This window comes from Muntiacus reevesi, chromosome 9 (genome assembly GCF_963930625.1).
Source record: "Muntiacus reevesi chromosome 9, mMunRee1.1, whole genome shotgun sequence".
In the NCBI taxonomy this organism is placed as follows: Eukaryota; Metazoa; Chordata; class Mammalia; order Artiodactyla; family Cervidae; genus Muntiacus; species Muntiacus reevesi.
This window is the reverse complement of record NC_089257.1, coordinates 18091629-18112252: the sequence shown is the minus strand read 5'-3', so window position 1 is coordinate 18112252 and position 20624 is coordinate 18091629. Positions and strand designations below refer to the sequence as shown.

Here is a 20624-nt window from a genome sequence, read left to right as displayed (position 1 = left end):
CTTGAACAGTGTGTGCATTGATGGAGCCCAGAGGGATAGAGATACTCCCTTCATTCAGCAAACATTTCTGTTTACGTGAAGTGTGTTCTAGACTTGGTATTATTAGGTTGGTGCAAAAGTAATTGCCGTTTTGGATCATTGAGCTTTGCCATTTGGTATTGGAATGCATTCTTAAATAAATGTGTTTATGCTATACATCATTTTAATGCTCATTTCTTGCTTTTTTTGGCTAATGAATTATTACTTGCTGTTTATTTTATATGTATTTTAGACTATGGAAAGGTTGTTAGACAAAAAGCAAATTCGAGTGATTTTCTTATTTGAGTTCAAAATGGGTCATAAAGAAGCGGAGGTAACTTGTAACATCAACAGTGTATTTGGCCCAGGAACTGCTACTGAACGTACAGTGGAGTGGTGGTTCAAGAAGTTTTGCAAAGGAGACAAGAGCCTTGAAGATGAGGAGGGTAGTGGCTGGCCATTGGAAGTTGATGGTGACCAACTGAGAGGATCATTGAGACTGATCCTCTTAAACTACACGAGAAGTTGCCCAAGAACTCAACATTGACCATTCTACGGTCGTTCAGCATTTGAAGCAAATCGGAAAGGTGGAAAAGCTTGTTAAGTGGGTGCCTCTTGAGTTGACCAAAAATTTAAAAAGCCTCATTTTGAGATGTCATCTTTTATTCTATGCAACAACAACAAGCTATTTCTCTATTGGATTGTGAAGTGCAATAAAAAGTGGATTTTATACAACAACTAGCGATGTTTAGCTCAGGGGTTGTACTGAGAAGAGGCCCCAGAGCACTTCCCAAAGCCAAACTTGCACCAAAAAAAGCATCATGGTCACCATTTGGTGGTCTGCTGCCTGTTTGATCCACTACAGCTTCCTGAATCCTGGCGAAATCATTACATCTCAGAAGCATGCACTGGCAATTGATGAGATGCCCCCAAAGCTGCAATGCCTGCAGCCAGCATTGGTCAACAGAAAGGGCCCAGTTCTTCTTCTAACAATGCCTGACTGCACGTTGCACAACCAGTACTTCAAAAGTTGAATGAATTGGGCTGCCAAGTTTTGCCTCATTTGCCATATTCACCTGACCTCTCGCCAACTGATTACCACTTCTTCAAGCATCTCGACAACTTTTTGCAGGGAAAATGCTTCTACAACCAGCAGGACACAGAAAATGCTTTCCAAGAGTTCTCTGAATCCCAAAGCACAGATCATTATGCCATAAGAATAAAAAAACTTATTTCTCATTGGCAAAAATATGTTGATTGTAATGGTTCCTGTTTTGATTAATATAGATGTGTTTGAGCCTAGTTATAATGATTTAAAGTTCGGGATCCATGGCTGATTCATCTCAATGTATGACAAAAAACCACTACAATATTGTAAAGTAATTAGCCTCCAACTAATAAAAATAAATGGAAAAAAATAAATTAAAAAAATAAAAAAAATAAAGTTCAGGATCCAAAACCGTAATTACTTTTGCACCAACCTAGTAGATACTTCGGAGAAGGCAATGGCACCCCACTCCAGTACTCTTGCCTGGAAAACCATGGACGGAGGAGCCTGGTGGGCTGCAGTCCATGGGGTCGCACAGAGTCGGACACAACTGACGCGACTTAGCAGCAGCAGCAGTAGATACTGGGAATATTTAGCAGAGATGAAAACTCTGACTCCAAGAAAATGATGACCAGTAGAAGGGAGACTTACAGTTATATAACCAATTAATACAACCTGGTGAGTGCTGTGATGAAGCCTGTAAAAGCTATGAGGATGCTCACTGAGAGCTGTCTGTCTCTAAAGCTCCACTTGGTAAGGGGCTGTTTTTTTGTTCAAGGCTCTTCCCCTCATGTCTTCCATTAAGAGTTTTTATTCCACCTTCAGGGCTTGTCAGCTCTCTCAGCTGCTTAACCCGTGCAGGTAAACCTCAGAAACATGAGTCTGTATCCCCGGGAACAGCTCTCAGTGGAGGTGGAGAGAGGGGGTTGGAGACTGGGGTTGGATGGACTTTGGTGGATGACGTCCTTCATGGAACAGCTCTCAGGTGCGTTTTCAGAGGGACACTAGTCGGGGAGCCCCATCCGCCCGGCTCAGTGCGGCAGCCAGCTCAGGAGCGCTCTCCTGGCCCCATTCTTCCTGACTCCGCTCCTTACTCCCTGTCTCTGGCTTTCTGGGTTCCTCTTCTGCAAGCTATCTGCACCCTTAGTTTGGCGGAACATAAACTAAGGAGGCTGCTACTGGAAGCGGCTGTAGAAAGCCGGTCCTGAGAATAGTGTTGTGAGACTGGAGCCACTCACCCTAAGGTGGGGGTGAGTGAGGACCCCCTTTGGTGGGGGTGAGTGAGATGTTGAGGACCCCCGGAGCCCTCCAGCATCGCCGAGCAGTCAGACTGACCAGTGGGTTGGGGTGAGGTTCAGGTCGAAAGGAAGGCATTGGCTAGGGCAGGAGCTCTTAAGTGCTCGAGCAGTGTGTGGACCAGGGTCAGGATAAGGCTGGTGGAGTTGGTTGGCCCTTGTTAGCTCCCTTGGAGGCCTTGAGGTTTGATCTGGCTCAGATTAGCCAGGTATCAACTCGGGAGGCACTGTGAAAGACGTGGTTCTGTGGCGGCGTTTCCTGAAGCTGGGGGGTTGGGGGGAGCGGACATTCTGTGTTGAAAACCAGGCCCAGAGTTTAATCACAGTTGTGGCAGAGCTGCAGAGGAAGCTGAGTGCACGGCCTTGATGTACCGCCTCTGCTAATGTCAGGGCCATGATAGGGAAGAATTTGGACCCAGGGTCTTAGGATGGAGATTCTGGGTGGATGCACTGAAGAACTCTCAGATTTCCTAGATCCCCTGAACCAGCCGAAGTATTTCTCATTGAGAAGGAGCCCTTCCTGCCTGACGCCCTGCAGAGCCCTCTCCGGAGGAGGATACCTCGCAAGGTGGTGCTTCTCCCTCCTTGATGTTGCCCACCCCTCCCTCAGATCTCAGCACCAGCCAAGTGGGGGAGTACATCCCCTGCTGCTGGGGTGGTAGCTGTTGCATTGAAGAGCTGTGGGACCTGGTTCCTGTGGACCAGCGGGAACCGGAGGAACACGTGGGCGTGAATCTTGACAGTGTCAGGCCAAGAGTGGGGTAGCGGGGACTGTGAAGCTGAATCCAGCGTACTCCCTGGATTCAGAATTCAGTGGTTTGATAATGACCAGCTGGTCCTGATGTCCCGCTGGGCGGGCTCTTGGAAGCTTGGACCTGACAGTGATACTGTTGGTTCTCAACTGGGGGTGATTTTGCCTCCGCAGGGGATATTTGTCTATATCTGGGCATATTTTTAGTTGTCATAACTGATGGTTGCTTCTCTTGAATAGAGACCAGGGATGCTAAACTAAACCTTCTACAGAACACCTCCCCACAGAAATGAACCATCTGGCCCAAAATGTCAGTAATACTGAGGTTGAGAAACTCTAGTCTGGAGTAAATGAGGTAAAGGTGCCGGAGCTGTGTTGGCAGAATATTGAGAAAGGGCTTAAAAGGTTCAGAGAAGTGGAGATTTGAAATAGATTTATTACCTGAGACCAGAGACTCAGCTCCTGCCCGTGTTCCCAGGAGAGCATTCTCCTTTCCCTCTGGTGATATGGAACTCCGATGAGGGGACCAGCGTGTTTGAGAGGCTCAATGTTGGTTCTCCTCTGTAGACCAGGGTTGACTTTATGAGATTTGACCATGGAACTGGGTTCCCGAGTATCAGTGAGGATGATAGGATTCTGAAATGGGAGAGGCTGGGTGGTGGCACTAACCATCAGAGGCAAGGTCGACACGATAACCATAATAAGCAATGAGGTCCAACTCATAGCCAGTGTTTCTGGACCCGCTGTGATGCTAATAGAGCCTGGCATTCCTAGAGACAGTATAGACGGGCAGCCAGCTAAGGTACTGCTTCACTGTATAACCTGAAAAAAAAAAAGTCAAGAGCTGGCAGGTGGAAGGCTGATGTCAGGGGCTGCAGTGGAAGAGTCATGATCACCTAGTTTTCAGATGTGAGCCTGCACTCAGACCTGTATCCCATGGATTGAGGGGGAGACTGGATCTCTTGGAAGAAAAACTTTGCAACATCCCAGAAAATATAGACAGATACTCCCCCAGTTCTTCCTCAAGGGAACTGCAGGTTCTTATCAGACTTGTGGTACATCAAGGAGAAGATAATAACATCCAGACCTTTAGAGGGCTGTTAAGTCCAGGGTATGACCTGATGATAATACCGGACAACTGGTAAGCAGTAGTGGATAGGAGTTGTTAGATAAATGCCTTGGCCTCTCCTCCTTCTGAGGGACGTGGTGAGGTCTGCAGAGGGTTCCTAAAGAGCCCCCTGTTACCGACTTAATGACACACTCCTACTGGCCTTCCCTGGTTCCCTCTCTCTCTTTGCTCTGTACTCTAGCTCCTGGGTAAAACTACCCGCACCCGCATCCTGTCTTGGGTTCTTTTTTTGGGGGGATTATGGTGAGACCCGAACTGTGACAGGTAGGAAGCAGGATGTGGGGCCTAACATGGTAGGTGTCAGGCTTTCTTCTCCCCAGCTCTCCTGCTGCCCCCGTGGGACGGTGGAGGTCACAGTCGTCCTCTGGGAGTCCTGTGGCTCCAGGTCCCTGCCAGCACTTGCTGACTTTGACACTGACTTTTTCCCATGCTCACGTGTAGATGTCTTATTGTAGTTTTGCTTTCCCTGCCCATTAATTAGACTAAAGATCTTTTCAGATGTTTCTGTGCCATTTTGTTGCCTCTCTTGTGACATTCCTGTTTAAATCTTTTGTCCAAGTTTTCTGTTGTTTGTTTTGGATTTTTTGTTTGTTTCTTATTACTCTGTAGTTCTTTATTCTGGCTGCTGTTAATAGTCCTTATTGGTTACATGTATCACAAATATCTTCTAGTTTGCACTTGTCTTTTTACTTCCTTATGATGTCTTTTGATGAGCAAAATTTTTTAATTGAAATGCTGAATTTAATCTTATGATCTGCACTTTCTGCGTTTCATTTTGGAAATCATTCTCTGCCTGGAAGTCATAGATATTCTCTTTAGTGGTCTAAATATCTTTAGCCTGTCACATGTGGCTTTTTACTCTGCCTTGAGTAGATTCCCTTCCCCCTGGCTGCTTTTAATATTTTTGTTTGGCTTTCTTTTCAGTGGTTTTATTTTGACATATCTGGCTGGGGTGTTTGTTTTTGTGTGTGTGTGCATTTTGTTTGTTTGGTACATATTGTACTTGGAGTTGAGTATCGTGAATCTATGAGTTGATATCTTTCATTATGCTTGGAAAAACTTAACAGAAGACAGGTGGATTCTCATATCTACTTCCACCTTCAGTCTTTGCTTTATCACACATCATGTCATCTCTGGCAAATGAAGGTGAAAAAATAATGTCAGTATTGTTTTAAGAAATAGCTTAGATCATTTGAAAGAATCTTGGGGACCCTCTGGAGTCCCCAGACCATATTTTGAGAACCTCTGGTCTAAGATTTTTGGTATTAATATTATACTAGACTCTTAAAATAGGCTGGGGAATAGTTCTTTTTTCTGAACTTTGGAGTAATTTGTGTAAAATTGGAATTATTGTTTCTCGAATGTTTGGTAGAACTTGGAAAATCTTTTGGGCCTGGAATTTTCTTTATCGGAAAAGATTGTTTTAACTTCCGATTCACTTTCTTTAGTGTTATAGAGCTGTCAAGGATGGCTATTTCTGCTTGAGACTGTTTTGATAAGGTATAGGTTAAAAGAATTTCCCCATTTCATTCAAGTTTTTAATTGTATTGGCATAAGTTCATTGGTATCATTTCATCTTTTAAATACATGCAGTATTTAGTTATGGTCCCCTTTTCAGTCTAGGTATTGTGCTTTATTTTCTCTTTATCTTGAATAATCTTACCTGAGTTATGTCAAATATCAATTTCTTTAGTCTTTTTCTTTTTAAAAAATTCAGCTTTATAGATCCTGTTTGGTTTTCAATTTGTGTTTTTTTTAATTACTTCTATTATCTTTGGATTTTTTGTTGTGATAATATCTTTTTTATGATCTGTTACTCATTAAAATTTGTAAAGCTCATATTTGGATACTGCTTTTGTTCCCTTAGCCCCAGTTTTGTTATATGTGAAAACAGTATGTTTTTACACTGTGGGTAATTGATAATTGGGTGGTATAATTGTTATAGTAGGTTATGGCCAGTATTTTTTTTTAAAGCTATAGAATAATAAAAGAATACAGTGTTCATCACATATTCTGTGGCTAATGCTGTGTACTAAGGTTAAATAAGCATTGTTTTGTGAAACTTATTTCAAATACATCTGTGTCTGTGTTAGATTACAATATGAAATGTTGTTTTATTATAGGTTTTAGTAAAAAAAGAAGTTTAAACCACTGTATTAAAAGGCAGTTTGTCTAACATTTAGGAAAGATTTCAAACGTGGCTGCACAAAATAAACATGAGGGGCTTGCTAGTTTGACACAGTCTGTGACCTTATTTTAGGTCTACTGATACAGCCCTCCAGTGCTGGAGCCAAGGAATCTGTTTTAGCAAACTGCCTGTGTAGTTCTTACAGTTCAGGTGTTTGAGAACCACTGATTCAGGATATAGACAGACTCTGAGAGCCTGTTGGGCAGTTCTGACACGGGGCTTGTGGAGAGTACAGCTCCTTGCATGCATCTGTCCCAAGGCCGCCTCTTTTCTAGCTCCAGGGGGGACATGGGGAAAGAAAGAAAGCGATAGGGTGGGCCTGGTGGTAGTAGGGGTCGGGGACTCACTGGGAACATCTTGTTCATTGTTAGGATCACAGAAAACATGAAATAGCTCTCGTGCCTGCATTTCTGTCATGGAATCGATTAGTGTGTATTGGATGACTAATGTATATACCCCAAAGATGATTATCTTTAAGTGTAAAATGTATAACCTTTCATACATTAGTCCATGACAGTCATGTTTTTTTGGTATGTTCCAGACCGTGGTCTCAGATACAGCAGATACGAGTTGAAATCATTAATGATCATTCAGCACATTTTACCCCCAAAGCTGGTAATGATCGCAACATTCAGCTTGACAGGACCCTACTTAGCTAGGCAGGAAGCAGTCTTACCGTGTAGGCATGATTGGAGAGAACTCCGTTTAGCCAAAGTGAAAATGGTTCATAAACCCTAAGATGGTCTATGAGCTTTTCAATTATTTTCCTTTATATTAATGTGTGCTCAGTCGCTCAGTTGTGACTGACTCTGCGACCCCATGGACTGTAGCCCACCAGGCCCCTCTCCCCATGGAATTTCCCAGGCAAGAATACTGGAGTGGCTTGCCATTTCCTACTCCAGAGGATCTTCCCAACCCAGGGATCAAACTTGGGTCTCTTGCGCCTCCTGCATCGGCAGGTGGATTCTTGACCACTAGCGCCACCTGGGGTTGTAATAACTTTTCTGAAAGATCAGAGAGTAGAATGAGACCATTTTGAAGACTGGATTCTTGACACATGGAATGCTGAAGTCACTTGTTGCAGTGACGTGTCTGTGACAGATAAAGGAATCATGCTCAAGGTATTGACACAGTGGGTAGGCATCAGGTGTTGGGGGGCTTGTTTGGCAAAGGATCTTAATTTGTGGTCTATGGGGTACTTTGCATTTTCAGCTGAGGACTGAAGATTTTTTTTACATCTCAGTCCATGATGCTTATTGGCTGTTTCATTTTTCTATTGCTACATAACACACCACCACAGTCTTACAAACAGCAAAAGCAATAGCAGTCATGTACTTGCTCAGGATTCTGCTGTCTATGCAGAACTCGTTGGGGATGGTTCATGTTGGCTCCACATAGTTTCTGGGGTCTTCCTGAGCTTCCTTACAGCTAGCTTCCAACAGCTATAGGGTCTTTTAAAGCCTGGCCTCAGAAACCCCAGAATCTCCCTTCTGCCACTTTCTCTTGGCCAAATGAAGTCCCAAGTCTATCCCGGATTCAGGTGGAAGGGAAAGAGATTCCACGTTGTGAATGGAGAAGTGGCATGCACATTAATCAGTGGGAAGAATTGTTGGCATCTGTCTTTAGAAACCGGTCTACCTCACTTCTTTTCCTCTACCTCTCCTTTCCTCCTTTCCTTTTTCTTTCTTCATTTCTTCCTTCCATTGAAATGTGCCAACTATCCCCTTTTTATAAAACATCAATATATATTTATTTAAAGATTAGCCTTTTTTTCACTAACACCCCTTCCCCCTTTCTTGATATTCTCCTAGTGGTGTTTTTACGTTGTGCATTTTGTTATTTATTTACTTTATTTATCAATTCAGTTCAGTCACTCAGTTGTGTCCAACTCTTTGTGACCCCATGGACTGCAGCATGTCCGGCCTCCCTGTCCATCACCAACTCCCGGAGCCTACTCAAACTCATGTCCATCGAATCAGTGATGCCATCCAACCATCTCATCCTCTGTCATCCCCTTCTCCTCCCGCCTTCAACCTTTTCCAGCATCAGGGTCTTTTCAAATGATCAGTTCTTCGCAGGGTCAGAAATCCCTCTTCATTGTTTCATCAAATTGCTTAAGGGAAAGAAATAGGCCGATTGAAAATGTCCTGGTCCTCTCAAGGGCCGTCTGCCACCCTGAAGGCTTCATTTTTCTCTCTTCTCCCCCGGTAACCAGGAGTGCGAGGAGGAGGCTGCCGGGGTCATTATGTGTGCGTCGGTCAAGTACAACATCCGGGGTCCCGCCCTCATCCCGAGAATGAAGACCAAGCACCGCATCTACTACGTCACCCTCTTCTCCATCGTCCTGCTGGGTCTCATCGCCACGGGCATGTTTCAGTTCTGGCCGCACTCCATCGAGTCCTCGGGCGACTGGGGCGTGGAGAAGCGCAGCGTCCGGGACGTGCCGGTGGTCAGGCTGCCGGCCGACAGCCCGCTGCCGGAGCGCGGCGACCTCAGCTGCAGAATGCACACGTGCTTCGACGTCTACCGCTGCGGCTTCAACCCCAAGAACAAGATCAGGGTGTACATCTACCCGCTGAAGAAGTACGTGGGCGAGGCGGGTGTCCCGGCGAGCCCCACCATCTCCCGGGAGTACAACGAGCTGCTCACGGCCATCTCGGACAGCGACTACTACACCGACGACATCACCCGCGCCTGCCTCTTCGTCCCGTCCCTCGACCTGCTCAACCAGAACGCGCTCCGCGTGAAGGAGACGGCGCAGGCGCTGGCCCAGCTCTCCAGGTATCCGCTGGTCTCCCAGAGACCGGGGGCAGGCGAGGGGCAGAGCCGGTTTCCAGCCGGCGGCTCATCTCCTGTCTCCCAGGTGGGCACGCGGATGAGCCGCAGACTTGTAGGAGGACCCGCGCTGCGGGCACCCGTTCTCTGCACCACCGTCTCGGGCCACTGCTGTGGGTTCCCAGCCTCTTAACATTTACAAGCTAAGAAGGGCTCATCTTCCCATGCCTTTCCTTTTAAATGTAAATGCCTTTCCCCACCTCCCCTCTTTATCACTCACATATACACAGTCACTATAAGAAGCTTGAAAATACAGTTAGGCCAAAAGAGGAAAGTCAGAGTCATCCCTGAAGCCTGCTTTTGCGATAATCATTAGTATTTAGATGTTGCTTCTCAGTCGTTTCTTTGTAGAACATATACAGGGGCACACATGTATGCATTTTAGCGTATTTATGCACATGTATACATATGTGTCTGTATAACATTTTGGGCAAGAGTGGGCTCACACAGCAAAGCGTATTCTTCTGCTGCCTCTCCCCCTTCATTTACCATGAACATGTTTCCAAATAATTTAATCTTCGTATGTCAGTGCTGTATGACATATACGCAGAACATGTATGTATTCGTATATACAGTTCTGTATGGGATTCGATTTTGCACACATTCCTTAATGTACTTAATTAGCCTTCTGTATTTCTTTGTGTTCCTGTAACCAAATGGTGAACATTGGGGTTGCGTTCAGATTTCCATCAGCGTAAGCAGTTCTGCAGTGGACCAGCTCGGAGGACACATCCCCCAGCTTTCCTTTGGAGGAGCCAAGCCAGTACCCCGAGCACTCTCCGGGTTGCAATCTCCAGGCATGCAGTTTGCCTTCCTGAGAAGTGGCCCCGTTTTGGGTCAGGGATGCTTGCCACTTGTCATCTGGCTTCCTTTCTGGCTCAGATGGTGAAGAAGCTGCCTAATGCAGGAGGCCCGGGTTTGATCTCCGGGTCTGAAAGATTCCCTGGAGAAGAGAATAGCAACCCACTCCAGTATTCTTGCCTGGAGAATCCCCATGGACAGAGGAGCCTGGTGAGCTGCAGTCCGTAGGGTCGTACAGAGTCGGACACAACTGAATGACTAACACTTTCACTTGTCATCCAGAAACTGACTGACTTGTCTTCTTCATAGTTGATGTGTGAATTCTACATGTTTACTCTCTTAATAGGTGGGATAGAGGTACCAATCACCTCCTGTTCAACATGTTGCCTGGAGGCCCCCCAGATTATAACACGGCCCTGGATGTCCCCAGAGACAGGTAGGTGTATTTGGGGTTGTCTGCCTGATGGGTTTCTGAGGATTGGTCAACATAGGACCCTTTTATTCACGTGAAATCATATTTCTAAGCCCACTAGGATGTAACTTTGTAATCAAAATTGTTTGTTCAAGTGGAAAATTTTCCTCAGTCTTTTCCTCCCCGAGACCTGGAAGCACCGAGACCTGCCGGAATCTGTCACGGGAAACTAGTGGAAGGTTAGGTTCCAGTGGAGCATCTTAGAAGTCTGTCTTGTCTTCTTAGTCTGGGTCGTGTGCTCCTGAGCACACCTCCATCCCCCTAAAAGGCCTGGTTCATACCAGTGGCTTGTGTCAGCTCTCTGCACATATGGGAGCATTAAGTAGAGTCGCATCTCCTGAGGGGAGCGGGCGTGGACGTGTCATTGGAGCCTGTAACGTCCGGGAAGTGAGGCACGCTAAGTACCGCTTACTCGCTGCTTTCCTTCCTTTCTAATGAAACTTCCAAACAGGCAGAAGTGGCATGGGGTGGCCACGATGGCGATGCAAGTCCAGGTACTGTGTATCTGGCCCTTTCCTACACCGACGGCGTCGCTTCCTGGAAACCTCAGAAGGGGGCGCCCCTTGAAGGTTCCTCCCCTAGTACTGGGTCCCAGGCTCCGCAGAGAGCAGGAAGTGTGGGCCCGACATGAGGGGCCACGGCAGCACCCACGGGAGGGGATTACTGTAAGTTCAGTTATGAACTCATTTATAACTAGCTTTGTTGCAGTTGATGTTTAATTCTTGAAATCATTGTTACTGAAAGAGGTGAGAACAGCCTCAGGCCCGCTGCGGTCTCCACTTATTTGAGGTCAGCATCTTCATTTATGAAAATCTACACTTAGTACCGCTTTTCCCCAGAAGATTAAATCTAAGCCCTCTTTGCTTTTATATGCTTATCTAGAGTCAGTATTGAGTTTCTATCTGGAAAGACGATTATCAACCACTCCCCAGCGCCATCCCTCAGCTTTGGTGTAGAAACCATTTCGGACGATAGAGGGCAGTCAGGCCCCACAAGTTCTGTAGAAACGCGCTGAACACGAGGCGATTTCTGATTTGGCTCTTAGCCCCAGCGTTCCTGAGTGCGTTACTGTCTTATGCATTTGCTTGTTCTGGGAAAGTGAAATGTGTTAGAGGACAGAAAAGGGACGGCAAAGAGGTGTTGGGAATGCAATGTCTTCACCTGCTGTTCTGGGTTTAGTTTGAGGAGGTTTATTTCTGTTTGGGACATTTCGGTTTTTGCTGACACTTTGGTATATGTATCTGTTTGGGAGAAAGATTTCACTTTTATCGAGTGCACATGTTAAAAGGAGTTTCATTTCTCTGCAGGAAAGTGTCAAGTAATCAGAAGAGAGTTGAAGTCCTTGCTGGTGCTTAGGTGCTAAGGATCAGGAAGGTTAAATCGTTTTCCCTGTGCATGTATTTTTGGAAGTGATTATAGGCAGTCCTGTAGCAAATAATGAATCATCGTATACTCCTCCTTTATCTTTCCAGGTGAGAAATTTCATTTTGAAGCCGAGGTGGTCTTTGACTGGTTGGAGTAAGGAACAGTAGATTTGTTTGTTAATTTTTCTGATCCTTTGTCCTTGCTCCTGGATTCAGAGGAGGCAAGAACCATGCGTGTAGGATGGTTTTAGCAGAAGCTGCATACCTGGTTATTCAGAAATTAGAAAACAGGCTAGATTTAGACTGTTTCTAAAATTCCCCTGAAATCTAAAGTCAGAAGTGTGATTTTTTTTTAAGAATTATCTGACTCAGGAAAACGCAAGGACCAGGGCTAAAGCAAATGTTGGCTCAGCAGATACATCTTTTATGCTGTGTGAATCTGTCTTTCTCTTTCAACATTTGAAAATCCTATGTAGGGTACACATATACCTCCTGGGTACAAGATTGAAGCAATGTGAAACAAAGAGTAAAGTGTAAAAAATATGTTTTCAAATTTTCCTCTGGTTTTACTCTTTTACTGAGAGGTAATCACTGTTCTAAAATACTGTGTATTTTTTGAGTCTTTGATGGATTTCTAGTCCACACACACACATAGGTTCACCTACCCATTTTAAGTCAAATGACAGCAAATTATACATCTTCAATGCCTAACTTTACTGATCTTTGTTTTCTCAGATACATTCTATAATTTTATTACTACTTTAGATTTTTGTTGGCCTTTCTTTGCAAGTATCTCTCTCAAATTTCTACTTTTATATAGGTGTATATTTATTTAAACTTCTTACAGAAACATTTAAACCCGTATAAGAGAAGTACAGTGAGCCCCATGTAACCACTGTCCAGCTTTGTTTGTTGACAGCTTGATTCATCTATACTCCTACTCTCTCCCCACCTGATTATCTAGAAGCAAATCTCAGATGTTGTATCATTATGCCCATAAATGTTTCCATTTGAGACTGCAGAAGAGGGTTTTGTGTATAACTCAGTGACTAAGTCAGTAAAGAATCCACCTGCAGTGAAGGAGACCCCTGGTTCGATCCCTGGGTCAGGAAGATCCCCTGGAGAAGGGAACGGCAACCCACTCCAGTATTCTTGCCTGGGAAATCCCATGGACAGAGGAGCTTGGCGGGCTGTAGTCCATGGGGTCACAAGGATTTGGACACGACTGAGTGACTGACACTTTCAGATTTTTTCAAGGGCTTTTTAAAAAGTATAACTACAGCATCATATCACACCTACAACATTAACACTTAGTTCTTTAACATCACTAGATATTCACCAAATATCTAGCCATTGCTCAGATAGATACAGCTCATTTTCTCTTTTTGCAGTATGAATCTGTAAACAAATGAGGATAGCCAGTAAAATTGGTCAGTTTTTTCTTTTTTTTTTCAAAACCTAACACTTGAATCTTTATATTTGAGGGATTCTCAGGCCTAATTTGGAGAAGGCAATGGCACCCCACTCCCGTACTCTTGCCTGGAAAATCCCATGGACGGAGGGGCCTGGTGGGCTGCAGTCCATGGGTTCGCTAAGAGTAGGACACAGCTGAGCGACTTCACTTTCACTTTTCACTTTCCTGCATTGGAGAAGGAGATGGCAACCCACTCCAGTGTTCTTGCCAGGAGAATCCCAGGGATGGGAGAGCCTGGTGGGCTGCCGTCTATGGGGTCACACAGAGTCGGAAATGACTGAGGCGACTTAGCAGCAGCAGCAGCAGCAGCAGGCTTGATTAAAAGGAAGCAAAAGATACACTTGCAGACAAACTGTGTTTAGGCTCTGTGGCTACTCAGATGGGAGGAGGCGAGCTGTGAGAGCATCTGGGGCAGACCCAGTGTAGGGACGAGGGTCTACAAGACGGTGAGGAAGAGGGCTCAGTGAGGTCCCTGAGTCTGCAAGTCCCAGGAAGTGCGGAAGGTGCCGGTGGACACTCCCAGCGATAGAACACCTGGCCTGGCGTGAGTCGTGGTCCTAAGGTCATGCTTTCTTAGGTGCATGGTTCCCATTCAGTCTCTCTCAGCTTCGGAACGGATCTCCGATTTGGGGGTACATAATGGGGAAACAGAACACGCTTCTCAGCAATTCACTTTTCAGTCAATGTGAAACACATGTGCTATAGAACAAGGGAGGCTTACAATATTTTCTCCATGGGTAATGTTCCAGGAACGCTTGGCAGAAGAAGATACGGTGATGTGGGTGGAGGTCTTGTCAGCAGCAGGGTGGGTGTGAGGCTTGTTTGACTAATTGCAGCGGTGGCTCCTCTGAGGTCTCCAGTGAGATTGCACCTGCGTGATCTGTGACATGAGACACGCTTCCGGCCGCCTGCTTTCCTCCTGCCAGTGCTAAGCCCCTCCTGTAGGCCCGGGGCCCCCGGGAGAGCAACAGTGCAGGCTGGTGTCGTGTACACCTGCTTCCTTTCTTAGCACATACGCTCGCTCCTTCCTCTGGGGCGTGGGTGTGATTACATCACCCACCAGCCCGCTTACCTGGGCCGCCTGGTGCCGGTATATTGGATCCATGTTTACTTCCCTGCACGTCGATCTCGGGGGCCCCTGCAGTCTGCTTGCTATCATGGTCATGGAACCCACCCAAATTCATGTTGGACGGAGTCACTGCCGAATGCTAATCAGGAAAAATGAGACCGTATGTTGGTACTACGGCTAGTCATTAAGTTTTACAGAGCGGACTGGCAGCTGGAGAGGTGTTCCAGCCTGCACATTACCTCCCTAACCAGTTCTTGGTTTCATAAAGCTTAAACAAACAGATTGGGATTTCCAGGGGTGGTTTGGAAATCTTTGAACTTAAACTGGTCATGTAAGAAGGGAATGTAGGCTGTCATCAGGGCAGGGAGGGGATTGGTAGCAATCAAGATTGCAAAACATGTGGCTTTGCAGTTCATACATTTTGGCTCAGACTGCGCCGTGCATGGACCTGGCAGCACTCTGCCCCAGTAAGTGATTTGATGGGCTCGGGGGCCCCCCGGGACAGAATAACCGTAAACGTTGGTGTGATGTACACCTGCTTCCTTTCTAATGAAGTGTCACTGTACTACTTGCTGCATCCAGTTAAAGCAGCGTGTTCATGGTTTTCTAATTAAGGGGAATAAAAGCTCGTGTGGGAGGACTTGCAGGAGAAGTATTCGAGGTCAAGTTCTGGATTCTGCTTCCCATGGAAGGAGTGGGGTTGATAAGACTGAGTATCTGGGACAGGTGGTGAGAGCTGGTAGAGGCTTCACAGTGCACACGAAGCTTTGGGATGGCAGTGGAAAGAACTGCTCTGGTGGGAACTGGAGCGGGCTGGGGCGTAGGCAGGTGAGATGGGGTACTTTGCCATCACCGTGGCTTTTTTTTTGCCCATTGTCCCCTGAGCTTCCGGTCAGCGGGACAGCAAGTGGCTGCCCCAGCCAGTCATCCTGTGCAGTCTTGTTGCTATTCCTATCACTGTAAATGTGTTTAAGAGTCAGGGCCTCCTTGGTGGCTCAGATGGTAAAGATTCTACCTGCAATGTGGGAGGCCCTGGTTTGATCACTGGGTCAGGAAGATCCCCTGGAGAAGGGAATGGCAACCCACTCCAGCATTCTTGCCTGGACAACTCCATGGACAGAGGAGCCTTGAGAGCTACAGTTCATGAGGTTGCAAAGAGTTGGACATGATGGAGCGACTGACACTATCACTTTCACCATCTGTGACTTTCGGGAGAGGTGAATGGGATCCAAGTAAGGTAGCAGAGGGGCCAATTGTAGGCTGTCCTCCTGGCTGTGCTGTATTTTAAAATAAGGAAAGTAAGGACAGACTGCTTAGGACCCCAGAGGAAGGCAGGTGACTCAGGAATAGGATGCAGCTAGTGTTCTGCTGCTGCTGCTGCTAAGTCGCTTCAGTTGTGTCCGACTCTGTGCGACCCCATAGACGGCAGCCCACCAGGCTCCCCTGTCCTTGGGATTCTCCCGGCAAGAACACTGGAGTGGGTTGCCATTTCCTTCTCCAATGCATGAAAGTGAAAAGTGAAAGTGAAGTCGCTCAGTCGTGTCTGACTCTTAGCAACCTGATGGACTGCAGCCCACCAGGCTCCTCCGTCCATGGGATTTTCCAGGCAAGAGTACTGGAGTGGGGTGCCATTGCCTTCTCTGAGCTAGTGTCCAGGAGACGCTATTGTACAACCTTTAGCACACTGTCTTTGTAGAAAAGTGACTTGGTAAACATCAGCTGTGGTTGATACTGTTATGAATATCCAGCTACCCGTCTCCACAGAGCTTATCAGAATGAAGACCATCTCTTTCTCATCGTTTGACAAAACCCTTTGCTTTTCAGGGCTCTGTTGGCTGGTGGTGGCTTTTCTACGTGGACTTACCGGCAAGGCTACGACGTCAGCATTCCTGTCTATAGTCCGCTGTCAGCTGAGGTGGACCTTCCGGAGAAAGGGCCCGGGTAAGGCGCCTTGGGCACAGCCAGCTGTGCTGAGAGATGCCGGTGAGGGCCGGCAGGGCGGGTCCTCAGTAACCATCAGTTACAGGCCGGGGCCCTCGAGGGTCCATTTTTCCTGTCCCACCCCAACCTTATTTATCCTTCAGTTCTCTCTCTCTCTCTCTCTCTCAGTCAGTTTTCAGCGCTGTCTACCAAGCTCCCCAAATCAGAAATCTAGTTGCCGTCCACAAGTCTTTCCTCTACCTTACTTCCTGTGTGGAATTCCAGGCTTCCAGAAGGAAAGCAGGCGTTCAGCATAAATCCTGTCGTTCAGACAGTTTTCCGCTAAAATTGAAGTTCCCACACCCCAGCCAAGGGCCAGCCTTTCAAAGAAGAGAGCTGCCAGGCCCACTGTGTTAAGTCCATTCTGCACCAGGCACTGTGGGCAGCTGACAGGCGGAGGTTGGTGATGCCCCTAAACCTCTGTCATGCCCAGAGCGGCCCCTCACCACAAAGCACCCTTGGGTCCAAAAGTCAGCAGTGTTGTGGCCGGAGAACGCCTGGGGGAGACAGGGTGAGCAGTCTTAAGATGGCTTAGACTAAACTCTCTGTCATCTACTCTCCTGAGTGTAATCTAGGTCTCTAATGTTGGTTTAGGACTGGCACGTCCCTTCAGATTTAATCCAGGGAAGAAAACATGCTGAAAGGAAAAGATTGAGAGAGATTGAAATGAAGGAGAGCAAACCACAATGAACAGTACCTTCAGATGATAGTTTCCAAGAATTACAAGTCTGCTCTGTTGGTAATTTCCTGGTAACTTGATCTCTAAATTTTTTTTTTTGATTTCTAATTTTTATGTGTAACTAGACTGAAATGATGATCCTTAGATGGATTAAGGTTGCTGTTGATTTCTAGAGTACTGAGACTCTAGAAACTAGAGTCGTAAGCAGTCTGTCTTCAAGAGCAGAAGGATGCTCAGGACTGCAGGGGGGTGGTCCTCCCCCTGGTGGACAGGCGGTGGATTTCTGTGGCCCGACGGGACCCACCCCCTCCATTTCCCCTCCAGGGTTTGCAGTTGGGCCCTGGAGTTGTGCTGTTTCTTTTACAGACAACACTCTTCTGCCTCAGGAGAGAAAAAAGAAAAAGCAAAGCAAAGACAGGCTCTAGACCCATCGCACTTTCCAGGGATCTGGGAGGAGGCATTCTGGGTGACCTCACAGCAGCACTTGGAATCTGTTGCTCTTTGTGAGAGTTGCTTTTTAAGGGAATTCCCACATCTCTTGAGGGCTGCGTAGAGTAGCAAGAGCTTTGTTTTTATTTTTATTTTAAATCTCTCTCAATATTGTCCAATGGGAAGCTGAGGATCGTTGCTATTGATAGCTTCTTCTCACAGCTGTGTTGGCCTCAGCTGGAATTCTCGTCATTTCTCTCTCTAAAAGGAACTAAATTGGGAGTTTACAATGGTTACTATGGAGGGAAATTTGGAGTTCTCAGCATGATTTTGCTGAAGCTTCGATATCAGCCCTGCTGGGAGGAAACATGAAAGTCATAGCTGGTCATTTTAGTCCTCAAAAGAAAAACAAATCCACCTTAAGATTTTGTTTGCTTAAAACTAAAATGGGCCGACTCCACCAACCCACCATCTGCCAGGTCAGGGTGAGCCAGCATGCAGGCAGGGGAAACATTTTTAGACTCTTGTTCACATCTGCACAGTTATGTAGAAAATGGTAGTGTTGGGTGGGGACCCACTGAGCGTGGTGACTGAGTGTCTAAAATAGAACTGTTTCTTAACAACAAAATCAGCCCAGAGTCTTTCTTTACTCCGGAGTTTCTTTGAGCTCCACATGTTAGCATCTGTACTTCTTTCTCTGTCTATGTAGATGGCTCTCTCTCTGTCTACGTCTACGTGTATTGAAAACCATGCCTTCCGATCGCTCTCTCCTGTTCCATCCGGGGCTGCTGGGAATTCTGGTTCTCTCTCTTTCCATTGTTAGAATTTCCTTCTCAGACAGTGAGAGCTCTGGCTCCCATTATCCCCTGTATCTTACTTGATCAGCCCTGTCGTATGTGACCGGAGCTCTGAAGTTGCCTCTGCCCCTCACCGCACAGGTGACCTCTGCACCCCAACTCGGGCTCTGACCCCCTACGTCGTGCTCCTGCTCCCCGTCATCACCCCGGAATAGACGCCCTCCTCACCCTTCCTGGGTTCTGACCCCCCACACTGGAGGGGCGCTGCTCTCGCCATCACCCTCCCCGTATCCTGTCAGCCTGGGCTGCCCTCCTGCCTTCACTTGGTCTCCGCATCCCGGGCGGGGAGGCCATGACTCCCTCTGCCCCTTCCCCGGTCCCTCTTTCAGGGATCTCATAGTCTGGGCCAGGCCACCTCCCCGCTCTTCCCCCAGGCTCTCCCCCGCCACCCCTGACTAGGACTAGAGCTCTCCCAGTGGGCCACCCCCACCGCACGGAAACGGCCTGTCCCCTCCGGGACGCCAGCACTCCACACCCGCCTGCAGGGACGCCCGCTCGGACACCAGCATGGCTGCTTCTCTTGGAGCAGCCTGGAGCACCAGTTCTGTGTTAGCAGCTCTGCTTAAATAGGACGTCTCCAGAGACACCCAGCAAGTCCCAGCGCTCTGTGGCAACCGCCGTAGAGCCAGCGTCTGGGGGATTGGAAAGACCTTTAGAGGCCATTTAGCTCTAACTTTGCAGAAGGAAATGGCAACCCACTCCAGCATTCTTGCCTGCAAAATCCCACGGATGGAGAAGCCTGGAGGGCTACCGTCCATGGGGTTTGCAAAGAGTCTGACACGACTGAGCGACTAACACTAGCCCTAACGTAACATATACCTTGTTACTGTAATTTCTTCCCGAAAAGTTTTCTGATTTGTAATAAAAACAACTCACCACCTCACAAGACAGTTCGTTTTCGAATGACGTTAATTGTCGAGGCGGCTTCCGTGCTTGTGTTGAGAGTTTGACTGTCCGCCTTCCTCCTGTTTCAAGCAGTCGAGCTTGTATCACAGAAATCCTCACTTTGAGATGACTGAAGGGTACTCCCTATAAGTGATCTTCCCGTCCGACCTCTCCCCTCTGCAAACCGATCATTTTACAAAAGAAAGATGACTGAGGCTCAGGGCTGGGGATAGAATTCGAGAGTCTGTTTCAGTGGCTAGAAGAAATCCTTTTGGCTGTAAATAGCCCACGTATTGTTCAGCGAAATGCAATTGAAGGAGAAATTGTCCAGGATGAGAGATGGCTGATCCAAACTGTCTCCCCGACCAGCTGCTGTTTGGTCTTTCTTAACGTCTGCTCGCCTCTGCCCTGGGCTCCGGGTCTGCACTGCCATCCAGGGCAGCTCTCTCAAGTAGGACTTTCAGCAAGGAGACAATCTGTATTTAGTCAGGTGCCCACTTCCACATATAGCTATTGAGCCCTTGAAATGGGGCTAAGGTGACCAAGGAACTGGATTTTAAAATTTTAATAGATTTAAGTGGTCTCACGTGGCTAATTGCTTTCGGACAGTGAAGTTCTAAGGGAATCTGCTTGTCCCTGTCTTTCCTGCCTGCCTTTGCTTTCAGTTCGGCTTTAGAGAGAAATGACCAGAAGAAATGGATCCGGCGACTTGAGGGCCATTAGCTATGGTGTATGCTGCTCCGTTTGCTGGAGTTGAGCTGATCTGCTGGCCGGGAGAGCATTCATTTCCTCACTCACTGCTTTGTGTGTTTTTGGCGTGAAGCTTAAAACTTGGGAAAGATGACACCTTCTCAGAGAGTGTTTATGTTTTGGCCACAGGTAGATGTGTAAGGTGTTCTCCAGCTGGACCCTCCAACTAAGACTGAGAAACGAAAGGAAAATAAAGCAATTTCCCTTTTTTTCTCTCTAAGGCAAGAAGAAGCGGGGTTAGCAGGTTGGGTTCAGACTAGAGGGTTTGAGTCCTTTCTCATGCACCGCTTCCTATTAGCTTCCCTGGTGGCATTTCCTAGAGATGGCTGTCTTGGGTGTTTTCCCTGGTCTGTACAGTTTGAGGAAGATTTGAGTCATGCTTCTAGGTTTGATGGGGGTTTCATTTCTTTTGGAACCTGCTTTATATTATTCCTTTCTTCTTCAATGATCCCTGCTGGTTCCTTTGCCTACGTCATGTTTATTGCCTCTGTAATCTCTCTGTCTTGTGGGAATCTTGCCTTCTCGGAGAGAATTACTTACCTTCTGGTCTCCCCAACGCATTCATATTTTGTTTCTCGTGAAGCTCTGAATGGCGCTAGA

At 46.9% G+C, this 20624-nt stretch overlaps 1 protein-coding gene across 1 annotated transcript in view; it reads left to right on the top strand.

Annotated features, from left to right (window-relative positions):
- The window catches only part of EXT2 (exostosin glycosyltransferase 2), a 136904-nt gene that overhangs the window by 2313 nt on the left and 113967 nt on the right, over positions 1 to 20624 (top strand). The window contains exons 2-4 of the mRNA XM_065944452.1: positions 8645 to 9210; positions 10412 to 10501; positions 16269 to 16385. Of these exons, the coding sequence (XP_065800524.1) occupies positions 8675 to 9210; positions 10412 to 10501; positions 16269 to 16385 (743 nt within the window). The 5' untranslated portion in view covers positions 8645 to 8674. The remainder of the gene's footprint in view (positions 1 to 8644; positions 9211 to 10411; positions 10502 to 16268; positions 16386 to 20624) is intronic.